Raw genomic sequence first — 17226 nt, 5'->3', positions numbered from 1 at the left:
ATCAGATATAACCGACAAATAACATCGCAAAAAGAAAAATCCCATTTGGTGGTAAAATTGGTTTGTTAAATGTGTATGCAACATATGTAACCAGATGATTTTACGTTTTGTTCTGGTGCCCTACGAGACTTCGTCTTTACCCACTGCGAGCTGGAAAGGAGCCTCACTCATTGCTCTGCGATGACTTCCCGAGCCTGCTTACCATCGTCATTTGACATTGCATTCCAGAGTGCTTGCAAACAACAGTTGTTACCATTGCGTGTTTAAGTAGATATAGAAATGGGGTGTTTGAGGAAAGTTTGGTTTACCAAACTGTCCTCGTACCCCCATCTTTATAACTACTAAATGTGACTTTGAAAACCATTTTTAACATTCGTTAAACCACCATGATCCATGACAAACCAGGAGAGTTGGAAAGATGTAATCTCGAAATTCCAAAAATATGTGACAGCAACATCTTTTTCCTTTCTCGTCTAATATTAAATTTTTCTGAAATTTTTGGTCCGAACTTTTAGTGTAGGTTTAAACATTTCCTTAAAAAGGGAGTGGTGTGTTTCAGCCTTAGTTAATTACTTAGTGCTTTGTTATTTCTTTTACTCAGGAGACAGTCAGTATTTTCTTCATAATACGAGTAGATAGTTCCACATTTTCATTACAATGACGGCAGTAAAAGGGTTACTAAAATGTAGAAAACTGGGATTTATTCATACTATTCTGAAAATATTCTCCATACATTTATTCGTTTTCGTAATTTGTGTATTCAAAATATTTCCCCTCGTATCGAAGTAAATTTGTTTTTATTGCAAGGTTAGTACAAAACTCCTGAAGCCTTAGACGATCTGAAATGTTATGTTATGTTTTGTATCTTTTCGTTCAGAGATTCAGATGAACCAACAGGCATGATGTCGTCATTAAGTACATCAGCGACCCCGCTTATCACTATGGCAACGGACATGAATGTACTTGATATGCCAGTCGATCCGAATGAACCAACATATTGTCTTTGCCATCAGGTAAGATCATTGATACGATAATTTCTTCCAAAATTCCGAATATTATTCCATTTCCTACAAATCTATCCGATTGAAGTCTTGATTGATCAACATCAGCGTATGTATTGACCAACATCAACGTGCAAAAAACAGCAATGGCTAGCAGGACAAGGCTAAAGAAACCTGGAATTTTCTTATAATAAATTCTGATTTGTTTGAACATTCTGTTGCTTTTTTTATCAACATCCCCTATCAGTAAGGTTTAGTTGATTACCATTGTCTTCACCTAAATATAATTATTGATGCCAACAAGATTATGTAACGCTTATTTATGACCGTCATTTGTGTTCAATTCACGTTTTCGGTGCTAAAGAAGCGTTAAGAAATGGAGTAATAGTATCTCTTCGCAAATTATTTTGCTTTAATGCCGTGCAATAAGCTTAACCCTTTCTATTGGGTACTAAGTTGCAGTATAGAGTGATTAATATTAATATTTTTTACTATGGCAGTATTTTTTCGTTTCAGGTTTCATACGGGGAAATGATTGGCTGCGACAACAGTGACGTCAGTTTTTTCTTAATCGTTATTAACCGAGTAAATTTGTTTGTGCAATCAAATGCCTTTTGTTATTTTTTAGTGTTTAATTGAATGGTTTCACTTCGGATGTGTGGGATTAACAACGAAGCCCAAAGGGAAATGGTAGGAAGCTGTGTTGTTTAATTGGTTAACCTCGATCACAGGGCTTTTTTTTAACTTTTTGGGATAAGTGACAGCGAGAAAGAAATAGCCCTGGCACCGGCTGGTGGTCTTACAAAGGCCGTCCCAAAAATTGCGCGAGTGACATCTAAATATTTTGAGGTGGCGCGTGCGCAATGCAAAACAAGATGGCGGTGCGCAATGGGGCGCTTGTTTGTTGTGGAGTTTTACTATATATATACGTTACGTTATGTATATACGTTGTGTTGTTTAATAATTTTGGTGAAGAAGCTGAAAAGTTTAACAGCTTTTCCAATATAGCTGTGGCTCTTATAAGATAATACAGGACGGTCAAGAAGGCTTGTCCCATATTGTCGGGAGTCTTTAATACGGGAAACGTTTTAAGCGCCAAAAAATGAGATAAATTATGGTAGTTACACATTGGACGAAAGGACCACCTAGACATAGACAGACCTGGTGGTGGAATAATGAGGTTGACCAGTGTATATAAAGGAAAAGAGGAAACTTTGGAAAGAGTGGAAGTCAGATGGTAGTAAAAATATTTACTTAGAAGCTAAGCGTCGTGCTCGTACAGCAGTGTATAAGGCAAAATCAGAAGCAGAGAGAAACAGATTTGCAGATGTGTTCAGAAGGGAAGACCAGCGCAATGAGGTATTTAAGATAGCAAAGCAAATGAAGAAGACTAATCAATATGTTGTAGGTTAGAAGTGTATACGTAATGATGAAGGTGTTTTGGATAGCACAGAGGAGGAGAAAAGGGTAGCTTGGAAGAATCATTATCAGAGGTTGCTTAACACTGAGTTTGATTGGGATGAGGATAATTTCTCTGATGATTATGTTGTAGAAGGGCCAGCTATGCAGATCAAGACAGAAATGGTAGTGGAGGCTATTAGGAAATTGAAGATTGGCTAGGCTGCAAGAGTATCAGAGTAGAGATAGTAAAAGCATCTGGATATATTGGAGTTGAGCTTACTAATCAGATTATAAAGGATGGTGCTATTCCGACTGAGTGGCAGTCGAGTGTAATAATGAATTGTTTCAAGGGCAATGGTGATGCATGAGAAAGAGGTAACTATAGACGTTTGAAGTTGGTTGATCAAGTAATGAAAGTGATTGAAAGAGTGATTGATAAGAAAGACAAAAAAACTGTGAACAAAATTACAACAGAATCCCATAAAGCTTGTACGAACGTGGCCATAATGCAGCAACAAAATTCGTCACACCATTTTCAAACTTTTTGGCATTGTCTGAATGAATAATTTTTGGTAATCCAAAGACAGTTAGAAACCTAACTACAAACCTTTCTGCAGTTTCCTCTGCTGTTTTGCGTATAAGTGGAAACAGGACACAGGGGCGCATCCAGCATTTTTAACATGTTAGTCAAATTTTTTGCGAAGCAAAAAAAAAGGCGCAGCAATTTGCTGCGCCCGGAATAGCTGGTGGTCATGGGAGGCGCTGTAACCCCCCCCCCCCCCCCCCCCCATGACCATGACTTTCGCTATTTTGAGCCTCTACGCACTATAAACGGTTAAATAATGTCCAAATTATTAGCTTTGTTAGAGACGTTTTTTATTCTTAATTTTCGAATGGACAGCAAAACAACAAACCATCTTGTAAAAAAAAGTGTAGGAAAAGTAAAAACAACGGTTTAAATTCATATATTTTAAGACTGTTTCGCTCAATATCAGGGCTCGTCAGCATGTCTAGGAAATGGCTAATAGCGTAATGTTAGCTATTCCAGACATGAATAGTCTGCTATATGCTAAAGTAGGCTTAACTAGGGGAAGCAGGGATTTAAATAAAATAAATTGATATAACATAATGAAAGAAAAAGACATTTATGCGCAGTAAGCTTATTCAAAAAAAGGTGTTTTGCTTTTACTTTTTTAAATTTTTTAATCAGAATTACAAAAATGGTTGGCTTTAAATTTATCATCACATCCTTCATCAACACCTTGCAGACAAAACAGAATATGAACTTGAGCATAAGTATTTTTATCATTTAATGATGTAAATACAGGTTCAATTTTGCACTTTGCACTACAGCTAGGAAAATTTGTATCTGTACAGTCTGGAGACACAACATAATTTTTCTTACCACTGGGAAATTAAAGTATTTGGCGAAAGGTGGCAAAATTTGTCTGTGTTCAGAGTAATAACCATACTACCGCAACTACCAAAACAAACTAAACCAAGTACAAGTAAAAACAGCTTAATTTCCCACAAATTCTATTGTGTTACACCAGTTTAATTGTACAAAGAGGCCTCATCATATGTAAGATGGAATAAATAAATTACTTACCTTGATATTGTTCTTAGCAAGAAAGTAAAACAGAGTTCTTACTATATATGTACCTCAGGGTAAAGGAAAAATCCTTATGATGGAATGTTGCAGCACATCAACCAGTGTATTGGCAGCAACATGTAGCTAGGACATGTAGCTGTACAAATAAATTTTCAGTGATTTTAAGAGCTAAAAAAATTATTCCAGGAAATAAGTAAATTGTCGAAACTAACTTCTGTATTATACAACATCGGATTTAGCACTACAGAATAAAACATATATGCACCCTTTTGGTTAGTCACTGCCTATTCTGCAAAATGCGTTTGCTCAAATATTATTCAATTGATAAAATAATAAATAAGGAACAAACAAAAATTTTATCACTTAAACCGTAGTCGTAATCATGATTAAGCTTTTGTACCAACATAATTTAAGTTGAACATTCCGATACTTTACAATTTCTTTAGACTGATTAAATTTAGGCCCTAACTAGTTTTATCAATTCTTATCTTATCAATTCAACCACGAAAATTGTTTTTAATGGTTTTTGCACTTTTATCTGTGTTAAGACAGATATACTGTAAGAAATGCCTTATCAGCGTCCCTGAAAATGCCTAAATTAAAAAACTTAAGAACTACAATGATACGTCAATGTACATTGGGTTCTCTTTCATCAATCTGGTCTTAAACTATACCATATCAAGTTTTAGGCCATTGTTTTAATTTTTGCACAAGTTATTGGACTCTTACCATTAGCGAAAAGTATGCTTTTTTATACTACCCTCATAAAATTCACACCTTGACTAATCGGTTAGGAATTATTTTTATATTTTTTTATATCAAAATTCCTAAGATGATATAAGCGACCTTAAGCAAAGACGACGGTGCAGCAATCAGGACGGGATTTCATGGAAAGGGATTGGATCGAGTACGTTTGGGGTCCCGTCTTGAAATCCGTATTAAGCAAAAATGTAAACTTTGGACGGCGGGAAAACATGTAAACAAATATGGCTACCTTCCGTGACACGAGGAATGTGCTCCTGGTCGCCTATAACCAGAATATGATTAAAGATGATGAATTTGCTTTACTTTTCGATATTAACACTAGCAAAAATTTAGATTTTCCATATTGGAAACACAATACATTTGACTTGGATTTGATGACATGCGGAATGCAAATCAGAATTTCGTTTTTATCGTTCTGACATCTACAGGCTAGCCCAAGTTTTTCAGATTCCAGAACGTATTACCTGTTCCAATCGTTCTGTTTTCAAAGGAATCGAGTCTTTTTGTGCACTACTGAAAAGATTTGCATACCCATGCAGATACTCTGATATGATAAGTAGATTCGGAAGGCCAGTTCCTGAAATTTGCATGATGACCAATTACATGCTAAACTTTATCTACTCAGAATATGGACATCTGTTACGCAGTTTTAACCAGCCATGGCTCTCACAGCCAGAATTAGAACGCTACGCTCAAGTAGTCCATGATAAAGGTGCTGCCTTACAAAATTGTTGGGGATTTGTGGATGGGACAGTCCGGTCAGTATGTAGGCCTGGCGAAAACCAACGTGCGTTATACAATGGACACAAACGAGTTCATGCACTCAAATTTCAATCCGTCGTAGCCCCAAATGGTCTTATAGCAAATTTATTTGGACCAATGGAAGGAAAAAGGCACGATAGCGGGATGTTAGCAGCCTCAAATCTCCTGGGAGACCTTCAACAGTACTCCAACACAGTTTATGGACAACCACTGTGTATCTACGGTGACCCTGCCTATCCACTACGAAGTCATTTACAAGCACCATTTAGAGGACACTTAACTCCACAAAAAGTAAATTACAACAAGAGCATGAGTAAAGTTAGGGTAGCCGTAGAATGGGTGTTCGGTGAAATTTTAAATTATTTTGCTTTTCTTGATTTTAAAAAGAATTTAAAAGTGCAACTTAGTGCAGTTGGTAAAATGTACATTGTTTGTGCATTACTGACCAATGTTCGCACTTGTCTATATGGTTCACAAACATCGTCCTTCTTCGAATTAGAACCGCCAGTTCTGGAGGAGTATATACAGTAAAATAATAAAATAAAATATAAATGTATGTCAGTCAACTTATACAAAGTAAATTTACAAGTCGTGTAATATATAATAAAATATAAAAATGTATATATATATATATATATATATAGCTTAAATATATAGTTTTTAGCTCAATATATTCTCATAACAAACCTTCATAACAAAATATATTGTCATAACAAACCCAAAATAATTTTGAACAGCATGTATTAATTCATTGTACATAAAACCCCGAAATTGCAAAAAACAAAACGAAACAAGGAGCAGTATTCTGCACATTACAACAAAACATCAACTAACTGCATAAATTAGGTCATTATATTAATTATTTTTGGTGTTCATCATTTGTGCTATCAACAACATAAATTGCTGTGTTTGTTCTTGTTGTTTTTGCTGCTGATACATCATAATTTTAAACATTTCAGTTTGTTGACTAGATATAGCATTATGCTGCGCTAGTTGCAGTTCATGTTCCTTCTTTCGAACCTCCAACTCTTGTAACTTAACGTCACGGTCTGATTCTGCTTTTTCTCGAAGAAACTGCACGGTATCAGAACCAGAGCTACGCCGTTTAACTTTGCCACAATCGTCATCCTCACCTTTTCGCTTTTTGGTCTCTGAAAATGTTTCTAAAGCTTGCTGTCGGAAATCTTCAGCAATTTTTTTTGTCATGTTCTGTTTTTTCAGCCTTTTTTTCACTTTGTTGTGAAAACTGAATATTAAACTCTTTCATTCGTTCAACTATGTCTCGTATTGCTGCATCAAGTTCTGTTTCTTCAGGACTAATACCACTTGCAGCTTCCTCTTCACGATTCTTCTTCTCATAATTAGTTTTTATTACATTGAATCTTTCACGCACAGCTCGTAAATCTACTCGAAAGACATGTTCCTTCACAGAATTAAGACTTTCTGCAATCATCTTCCAGCTATTGCCTCGTTCTCTGGTTCTTTCTTTATATTGAAAAGGTTCATATAAAAGAATTTCTCTGCATAACAATTCATCCTTGGATTCACTCCAAACCATGACAGGTCTAAAAGGGAATAAATTCGTTTATATTTTGCAAAAAAAAGAGAGAAAGCAAGGTCACAATTTTATTGTTTTTGTTTGAACAAAATAGTGTGTTTATAGCTAGCTAGCTAAAATCTCATAAGAAGAGGACCATGTTTTGGAGGGGAACAACCATTGAGAGGCTTTCTGGAAAGAGGTTCCTCTGTGCTAGCTAGCCCCGGAACAGACATGTTTGCCGGCTCACCTCGCTAAATCCAAGCTTATTGATAGCAAACATTGAAAAATTATAAGGAGAACAGGAAGGGGGCCTGTAGTATGTTACGAGACATGATCTCTTACCTTTTTTTATCAGTATTGGCAACGTTTTCATCAGCCATTTTATTTATTTTTTGTTGACGTTTTCCCCACTACGTCAAAAGCTTGTGTTTGAGGTGCTCAACTTGAACAGGACGGAGCAATAAGGGGAATCGCCTTATTCTGAGCATGCGTAGTCTTACAAAAATGACGTCATTTGCTAAAATGCCGTTCTTGAGAAGTCCCCGTCGTCTTTGCTTAAGGTCGCTATATTCTAGTAGTAATCTATTAACAACTGCAGGATGGAAGTTATTATCAGTCTACATTTGCTCTGTGCCTATTTCGTGAAAATTAAAAATTAAGTATAAAAAGGATTTTTCATATGAAAGTTAGGTGGTGCTTTTATTACCTATTAATTATTGTTTAAAATAACAAGAATAATAAAGCATTATCTTCTTACCATAAAGGAATTGCAAAACTCTCTAATTTTTTGGTCAACAACAACATTGAAATTTCTAGCTAGCTAGCTACAAATGTTCCAATATCTATAACCAACTGTAATTAAATCTTTAAATGACATGTTCATGTGAACGTATGTTAATACTTTAAAGAAACATATACATGGTCGTTCAGCATATATATTTTTATGGCATACTATAGTTACCAACTGTAATTATATTTTTGACATAAGACTTAATTTAATGTAATAACTTTACGTATATTTCTTGCACATTAAAAAAATTATTGCATCTCATTGCAGCACACATGTCGTGAATCACCATGCCTGGTTACTTATTAGTCTTGCATGCTTTCATTTGGTCCGAAAAGCCCTTGATTGCTTTCATTTGGTCCGAAAAGTCATTTATTGCTTTCGTTTGGTCCGAAAAAACCCTCCTAATTGCTTTCGTTTGGTCCGAAATTCAATTTACACGGCATCGGTTACAAAAAAATTCAATGATTATTGAAAAATGCATGCTGAATCGCACCTCAAATACCGTAAATATGGTTCAAAGCAGTCAGGTTTTTGTAAACCAATCAGAATACGTTATTTCGGCCGGCAAGCCAATCAATTCGCAGGAAAATTCTTCGGATGTCAGTCGCTTTTTGCCGTATTTATTAACTCAGTCACAGAAGAGGAAGGTCCGTAAAATAAAGCTCAAAGGTCGCAGGGCCTGCGGGATCGAGTACCCTATTATTTTTTACGATTCTTAGTAAAAATTACGTCAGTCGCGTGACTGAATCCGCCCCTGGGACATGAAACTTTGAAAAATGATTAACAATGTGACCAATATACCGGAAACTACCATGTCGTTTCGACTGTCAATAAGACCAATGTGTAAATTAAATTTTAGCATTAATATAAAAAAAGTTTGCAAAATAAACAGTCACATTTACTTGATAAAATAACTGCTGTAATGATTATAAAAATAAATCTGGCTTAAAAAATCAGCAATTACCAGTATTCTCTGCAAAAAGCACCAAGATATAATAGGTTTTTTAAGTTGTATATACCTACTGTAATGCACATGTTGTGCAATGCCTAATGTTTAAGAAAATTTATGCCCGTGAAAAAAGTACTCTCTAGTTTACCAATCTTTTTTCAAAAATTTTTTTTATCCACAGTGAATCAATTGTTTGCAATGAACTCTGTCTAAAATATCGAACATTTGTGTATCTGTAGCAATACGCATAAAACTACAAAGAGGTGAGTCACTCTAAAATATGCGATAAACTTGTAGCAAAGTATATAAAGAAATCTTATAAAAGAAAAAAATTATATAAGTCATTTTTTTAACTAAGATTATTCTGTATTATGTATCACAAGCCAGGCAAGTATTACATAGATTGTATGCTTGTAACAATGACGAAATTTTTATTGGTAATTGCTTGTATTATTGTCATAATTCTCGAAACTAATCCAGACAGGATTCAAACCTGGGACAGAGTAGTTCACTTTTGAAAATGTACCCACCTAGCTAGCTAGCTAATTTTATTTTAAAAATTCTTGGGCCATGTGAAAAAGTAGGTAGCTGTATTTTAATTACAAACCATAGCTATATCTTATTTTAACACTAAACCATACGAATAAATCTTTCAAAAACTAAACGATAAATTAATTTTTTATTTTATTTTTTTCAAGAGGAATTTTAATTCTGGTGAACAAATATATTAGGTATTCCATTTGCTGCGTTGAAAGAATCCACCTCGTGAACTCGACGAGCTTGTCAAGTAGTTTATCTGGCTCAATTAAAATACGGCTGGTAATCGAGCAAACACTGCATATTTTGCGGTGTTGAAAGTGCCAGGGCTATTTCTTTCTTGCTGTCCCATATATCAAAAAGAGAAAAAAATACCTTGCGATCGAGGTTGTTATTTGGTATCATTTTCGATAACACTACTGCAAGGGCTGATATATCTAACACCGATTTTCAATCATTTTTTCTTACGACTATTTTTCAGGTTTTGTCCAAAATGTTCTGCTGAGAGAAAAAAACGGTAATGGTGTTGATGAGGACGCGTCAAAGTTGGTGTCAGTTCAAGTGAACATTCCGAGGAAAAATGGAAAACGATCATTCTACCTTAAGCAAGAGAAAAGTGTTTCCATTTTCTGACAATACCATACTTGTCGTGCATAATCTAACCCGTATTGTACAAAAATATAATATCTGTAAATAAAAATCTGTAAAATATGTGTATTTTGTTTAATTTTAAGTAAGAAAAAAAGGTCGTAGATGCAACAGTTTACATTTAGGACTTTATAGAATGGTTAATTTTATCTTAAATCAATCTCAAAAAGCCTCTGCGTTGATTGTTTCATCGTATGGACATCGCAGAACCTGTCGGCTGCGGATATTTTGCATGGTGAAACAAAAAACCCATTGGCAAATTCCATCGGAGAATTTATTGCAAGTTCATGAGCAAGGAAACCTGCAGAATACGGGTATTGTTAGAGACAGCGGACAGATGACTATATATGGAACAACGATAACTGGGTACCTTTCACCATTTTCATCAGTGTCAAGCTCAGCGTGAACGAGCCCAGGACATCAACCGCATGTTAAGTGTAAACTCGTATCAACCGTGTTGCTAATGTTTTTTCTTGACCGCAGCGTTTGGTATGTGGAGCACGCGCATTATAAATTTTTTCTTCCCGCGGCGCCTGTATTTAGAGCCATTCGTAAAGGCAGATGTCTTGTGTTGCAGTTTTCGTAGTGCATGGCTTGTCCTTGCCTGTTGCTAACAATACTTGTTTTTGTGAAAGACTTAACTTCAAAAAGAGTGACGTGTCCAATAGTTTGAGAAACGTTTTTCTATTCTTCTGGAGAATACAAACGATTCGCGATATAAAGTAACACTACCACAAATTTAATTATGCGCGATTGTATTGCATAATAGCATGGGATGTGGATTTAAAACTCACGACAACGGTCCACAAAACGAGCAATTAAGTAGAGCAAACGTGGCCATAGTTTTAGTCATTTAGGTTTCAGAATTTGAATTGAAATAACTACAAATAAATTTCCCGAATGTCGATTTACTGAAACTTAAAAATATTCCTACAAAATATATCAAAAAAGTTAGTTTCCTTTAAAAAAATAAGAAGTTCACATGCTATATTTCACCTTAAATAGTAAAAGGCTAATATGGCGAATTGTACTACAAGTTTCAAAACTACCAACGTCAGTGCATAAATTCCATTATACAAAAAATAAGTGAATGAGAACGACAACAATTAAGAGACGACAATTTTAGATGTTCTGATACTCTGGCTTTCCAAAGAAAATTAAGATGCCAGCAATAATGGTGAACACAGCTGATGTCCATCCAAGAGCAAATGAATAACCGAACTTAAAGTCACTGTCATCGCTTTCCGGTTTGTGTTGATCTGTGTAGATGGACATTGCAACCAAAATGAAAACACCTGAAAAAATACAGAAACCTTAAATACGTTGTATTTTATACATTCAACTTTGTGAAGCCTGTTGAATCCGTGATTTGATGCAAGTTTTTGTTGAGTATCGCAATGCCTTTATCGTCAGAATGTATGCTACATGTTTATTAGAGACGTTAGATTATATTTTAAGTCACGAGACGGGTTTACTAGAGATACAGAAGTATATACAGTAACTATAGGTTCTGGTATGCCTTATGCTTGTTTCATACAGTTCCAAGTCAAATTTGTGACAGAACATCGTACCTGCAATAACAGTTAAAACGCTAAGAACTTTGTAACTAATTCCCTTTGTATAAGTCAGCACCAATGTATAGATAACAATAAGAATATACATGATTATCGCTAATACCATGAAGGCTTTTGTTGCTTTGACGTATCCTAAAGAGGTTAAACGTAAGTAAATTTAAGGATAAGTCGGGAGGATACATTTACATATAAAAAAAACCATTACTCTCATACAATGATTTTTGAGATGTTTTAATTTTGACGGTTTTTTCGTAGTCTCTTTAGCGCAACCAATAACCATATCATGGGATAGTTTCGTCCTTTTAGTTTTTTTATGTTTTAGGGAGTCGTTCATAAAGGACGTGTGCATCTCAGAGAGGGGAAGCAGTTAGCAAAAAAAAGGAGACAAAAGCAGACAGGGAGAGGGAGGTTGTTTAAGTAGGCAGACATTCTTTCCTCATACATTTTCTCTCCCTGTTTTTCTTGTTGATTTTGTTGTCTTTTTAGAGAAAAAAGAACATTATCACGTTGTTTTGTTATCCATTTTACATGAGAAGCATCTTAAGTAGAGAATTCTACGTAGTTTTTGTCTGGGCAATTTTTTTGCTTTTAATGAAGAGCTATACTAAATATCACAATCTGTCTTCACAGACATGGGGAGGGGAATGTTGTGAAAAATCAGACAGGTATGGACAAGAATAGAGAGAAGGGTGGGGGTGGTACGAATTGTGTTTTATTGCTAAAAATGCTGTCTTATCAATGATCTCAAACAAAGAAATGTCAAAAAAATAGTTTATGTATTATTACTAATGGCAATAGTTGTTAGGTGGAACAGTGACTGTGGTGTATATAATTGATTTGTTAAGATGACGTCATAGTGCAATTAAACTACTAAAACATTGCAGTAAATTTACTTGATTGATTAGGCAACTTGATCAAAGTTATTTTGATTTGAAAGGCATTATGTTTTTAAATTTGTGTTGATTTGGTCTTGCAAAAAGTCGAATACTGAATTTAGGGAGGTGTTTAATTGTGTATTCTAACAATTTGCCAATTTTACCAAAACATGTATTTAATAAGTTTCAATAAATGCCATGTGGCAGGCATAGTGGAAGTGTTTTAGAAAAAAATGTCTAAATTGCTAACTGAAGCAATTGCATTGCACTCCTCAGTTTAGGGCCAACTTGAAAATGGTTGGAAATTTATGTCAGCCCCTGGTAGAATCAAAATCGGAAAATTATTATTATTTTTATTTTATTCTGTAGCTGATCCATATTTTTGTATCTTTTAAAAGTGGGTTGGTGTATCCGTCTGTTTTTGTGTGTACCACTTCATTAAAAAAATCTGAAAAAAAATCAAAAAAATTGGTCCAAGTTAAAATTGCACTGACCTAACTATTTTGGTACAGGCAATTCTTACATTTATTAGCATTTTAAGTTTTAATTTCCTAAGTTTTTAATTTTTTTCACATGCAAAGGTTATACTCTAAACCATCAAAAATTTATTACTTTAAAAGTTTGCCTTCTTGAATCTTATTAATTACATGAACAATGCTAGAAAGTAGAATGCTTTCTGTAGACTTTTTGCCTATGAGCTGAAGATGATAAAAGCTTTTTCAGGAAAGGCATGTAATAGCATGCATGTACACATGCAAATTCATTAAGGTTTGCTCTTGATAGCACATACATAAAGCTTAGAATGGTAACATTACCACACTTTGGAGAGCACCAACCAAGCAATCTTAAGATCAAAGTTCTAATCCGTTAAATGTATAGAGCCTAATGTAAATTAGCTAGCTCTTATTATTTCATTGATTCTCGCAGACGGAACGCGTCATGATATTAGTCAAACCAATCACGGATTAAGCAGCCACTATAAGTTTTTCCCATTTTATGCGTTTGAAATTTTTTCCATGGAACTTCCTATTTACAGGAAAAATACAGTCAAGATTTTTCAGAGGATTTCAAATGTAAAAATTTGTTTAAGTAAGATATGTGTAAGTAAGAAAAAAAATCGTTAAGGGGGTGGTGGGTGAAGGGTCAAATGGTATTGCACAAAATCTACTAAGTATGCTGAACCTCTTTATTCGCGACTACCTTTATCATTCAGCTAACGAGCCACAGTGAGCAGTTTATGTACCTATGCGAAGTTGTAGAAACAATGCAGCTAAAAATAAACAAAATTTCACGGAGAGAAAATTTGGCATTGAGTACAGAGACAAAAAGAAAGAAGTACTGTATGATTCCATCACTGGTTACACTTACAAACTCTTGATTTATTTTGGCAAATATACATATTACAATCCTGAATTAGATAGTGGGCAATCAGAGATATTTGAATATTTGATGCATCAACTTGGTAGTTGTCAGATATTTGCTGATCGATATTACACACTTTAAATCGAAAACACGTATTATACCACAGACGCATCCAGAGAGTTTTTGCTACCGGTTTACCGGTATGGGATTCCAAATTGTTACCCCAAAAAAATAAAAAATGCAAAGAAAAAAACTAACTCAGTCTTTGTTGTTTTACAATAAAAGTTATCTATTGTGGACACCATGGTGTAATGTTTAATTTTTAACAGGTTTAACAGGTATTTATCAGCAACAAAGACTAAAAACGAAAAATATATAAAAATATGTAATAAATGCAATAATTGTACAAAATTTTGCTCTTTTTACTGCAAAGCCATTTTCCAGCGATCTAGGGAGCTCAAAACCCAAAATTTTTCCTTCGGCAACAACTGTGGTGGTGCCTCACGGAGATAACCTAAGCAAAAGTTAGGTATAAGAAAACGGTAGCCCAACAAAACTCTGGATACGTCACTGTATGCGGGTACTCTTATGACAAATTGAAAAGGGTTTCAACATGACATGAAGAACTTTAAAAATTTGAAAAATAAGTAATCCACATTCCGAAAAAGAAATATTACTTCGTGCATGGAAAGGAAACCAGTTGTTGTATCAACTTTTTCTCTAAAAATTGAAACAAAGATTACAAATTCATTCAAGCCTAATATGATCCATGAATACAACTTCTCAATCAATGGTTGTGATATGGATCAATGTTATCATTTTACGACATATTTAACCGTCAACTGTAAAATGGTGGCAATGTCTATTTGTCTTGTGTATAGAGGTTACTTAAATAAATGCCTTTATTTTGTTATGTTTGACAACAAATGAAGATACAACATCAATAAAAAAATTAAAAATGATCAGCTGAAAGTACTGCTTTCTGAAGCAGAAAGAGTTATCTCAGAGAACCAAACACCATGTCTGAAAGCCACAAGCAAGATTGTTTAGAGAGCCCGGCCCAAGCCATATCATTAGATAGATGGAAATTTATTAAACTGCAAGTTTGCAGCATGCCACAAAAAATGAAAAGAACAAACTTTATTTGTAGCTCTTGTAATGCATTTTTTTTTCTTTCATTTAAGTTTTATTGACATTGTGCTGGGTTTTCTATTTTTAAGAGGAAGGCGCAAACGGTCGCATAAATAAGGGCGAGTTCAGGCAACTTTTCGAATTAAATTGCCAGTTGTGCTACAAAACCGCCCGCACAATCCCTTGTAACCTACCATGCAGACGACAGTTGGGAGAAGGCGCTTTTTTGGGCATTGTCCAGGTCTATGCAGGTATTTTTAGGCGAATACTTAAATGTTTTTAAAACACCGAACTCACGCGAAAACGCCTGCACTTTTTGCAGCGTATGCAGCTTATCGACCACGGCTGTTTCTCTACAGTCAAACCGCGGACAAAATTAAAATGGCTTCCACAATTTTTATTGAAATTTTGTATTTTTATCATTTTTAAGTTATAAAACTTTTTTTATATTGTTTTAATTTTACTGAAATAAAAAGTATTTAAACGATCTACTTTTCTACTTTTTAAATATATTAATATGTTATACATGTGTGTTATGGATTTCGAGTTATTTCGTCGAACAAAACACACAAAATAGAAAAAAATTATTTTTGGCGAAAGTATACCATCTTTCCAACCTCGTACTGTGCACCGTTCGTCTCAAACTATAAACTACTTAAATTTTAAGTTAAAGTCTTCTTCAGACGCTAAAAAAGAGAAGAAAAAGTTCCCAAAGTGGTGCAGGGGAATTTGGTTAGTTTAACCTAACCTGTGGACCATAAAAAATGTTTTCTTAACATTATTCCAGAGATATTGTGGAAGACATTTATCTAAATGATAAATTTTAAGTCATTTTTAGACATTTTGGCCTAAATTTACCAATTTCGGACAGGTGTCCAAAAATTTTTTTTCTTTTAATAATATGGACAATTTATCTAAGATTATTATTCTTTTTACAGAATATAAAAATCTTAATTTGTTCTTGAGATATCCTGTTTTAACTGAGAGGGTAAATCGAATTATTATTTTGTAGCATTTTTGTCAGTTCTGTAACAGCCGTGCGGCAGCCTAGTCTATTTTTTTCATGATCAAGAAATATAAAATTCAGTATTTGTTGAACTTTTCTTATATTTTTTTATTTTTTCTTATTTTCAGTATGTTACTCAATTTGAAAATGTTAAATTATAAAACATTGTTAAAATACTCCTCTAGCCACACATATTAGCTACCTTTTCAGAAAGTTATAGCTAGGAATATCTCCAACAAGGACTTGTACTAAGTTACGTAAAAATGGGATAAATTATTCTCATACCGTGTCCTTTAGTATCATGGCAGTAATATCCACTGGAGCCGGTGTGAGTGTCGCACGTTTCAAATATTCCACCATAGGATTCTTGCGTAACATTGCTGCCTGGACCTTTAGGCGAACTGTCGTGAAACCAATGATGTGTTGGAGTGGCGATCAATAAGAATAACAAACCAAGTAAGCCCAACAAGAAGGCGCAAAACCTAATCGCTGCAACATCACCACCCATTCTGAAGCAAATAAACCTTTGTTGGTATACCCTTTACCGACAGCAAAGTTCACAATGGAAAGGAAAGCGAGGATGACCTGATCCTGTCCTTAATACGACACACCCCATTTAAGGCCAGACATGGACTAACGGTGTTTTCCATTTCCAGTAACAGCGATAAAAACTTTGTTCTACCACTGTGATATATTTATTATAGTATATCTGGACTGGCATGTAATAACCTGCGGAACATAAAAAATCAAAGTCGAATTCGTTTGCGTAAGGTCAGTCGCGCAAAATTCCTGACGACGCCGCTACGGGACCTCCGGCGCAGTCTGGGGCAGTAGTAAAGCACTTGGTAGGGACAACTTTGAGCCTGTTTTTGTTTGCCTCCATAGCCCAGTAAAATTTCTCGGTCACTTTCACACAAAGAATTGTTTGTGGCATACAGAAATCAATATAGAAAGTGTTGCGGAGAGGTTGCAGAGATAGGAAAATGTATGTTCTGGCACAGGCGCACGCGCACGTCACGGCAACCCACAGCAAAGTCACCGACAAGTCATCGGTAATCCCCTAATAGTCACCACACCCCCAATCCCAAGACCATTCCATATTAATCTACAAAGACCTAGTATTCACCAAAATGACGTCATCAAGAGTATAACACAATCCCCTAATAATCAACACATACAGGGAATTTCCCTCATGATACTAATATTCATCAAAAAATTAACGCATGCGCAGTAAAGAGGGAAATTTCCTTGAGAGAAATAACTGTGTTAGTTT

General features: G+C 34.9%; 2 protein-coding genes across 3 annotated transcripts in view; one reads left to right on the top strand and one right to left on the bottom strand.

The window, feature by feature from the left end:
* The window catches only part of LOC130641639 (inhibitor of growth protein 4-like), a 59812-nt gene extending 49696 nt beyond the window's left edge, over positions 1-10116 (top strand). For both annotated transcript variants that reach the window (XM_057448519.1, XM_057448518.1), the window contains 4 exons: positions 878-1013; positions 1518-1556; positions 1630-1691; positions 9839-10116. In XM_057448519.1, the coding sequence (XP_057304502.1) occupies positions 878-1013; positions 1518-1556; positions 1630-1691; positions 9839-9878 (277 nt within the window). In that variant the 3' untranslated portion in view covers positions 9879-10116. The remainder of the gene's footprint in view (positions 1-877; positions 1014-1517; positions 1557-1629; positions 1692-9838) is intronic.
* A 781-nt stretch (positions 10117-10897) lies between these two features.
* Positions 10898-16550, bottom strand: LOC130641640 (uncharacterized). Its single transcript, XM_057448520.1, has 3 exons — positions 16239-16550; positions 11577-11711; positions 10898-11300 (listed from the first exon to the last, which is right to left on the bottom strand). Exons 1-3 carry the CDS (start codon positions 16459-16461, stop codon positions 11128-11130), a joined length of 531 nt encoding a protein of 176 aa, XP_057304503.1. The 5' UTR covers positions 16462-16550; the 3' UTR covers positions 10898-11127.
* Between the last annotated feature and the right edge of the window lie 676 nt (positions 16551-17226).

The sequence above is a fragment of the Hydractinia symbiolongicarpus genome, chromosome 4 (genome assembly GCF_029227915.1).
Source record: "Hydractinia symbiolongicarpus strain clone_291-10 chromosome 4, HSymV2.1, whole genome shotgun sequence".
Classification (NCBI taxonomy): Eukaryota; Metazoa; Cnidaria; class Hydrozoa; order Anthoathecata; family Hydractiniidae; genus Hydractinia; species Hydractinia symbiolongicarpus.
The sequence above is the reverse complement of the archived record's forward strand: the minus strand, read 5'-3'. Positions and strand labels throughout refer to the sequence as shown.

What these genes read in the sequence shown, in the direction of transcription:
- LOC130641640 (XM_057448520.1), bottom strand. Translation starts at nt 16,461, where the DNA reads ATGGGTGGTGATGTTGCAGCGATTAGGTTTTGCGCCTTCTTGTTGGGC. An exon ending in CCATGATACTAAAGGACACG is followed by an intron (nt 11,712 to 16,238) that starts GTATGAGAATAA and finishes TAACCTCTTTAG; the next exon opens with GATACGTCAAAGCAACAAAA. An exon ending in CGTTTTAACTGTTATTGCAG is followed by an intron (nt 11,301 to 11,576) that starts GTACGATGTTCT and finishes GTATTTTTTCAG; the next exon opens with GTGTTTTCATTTTGGTTGCA.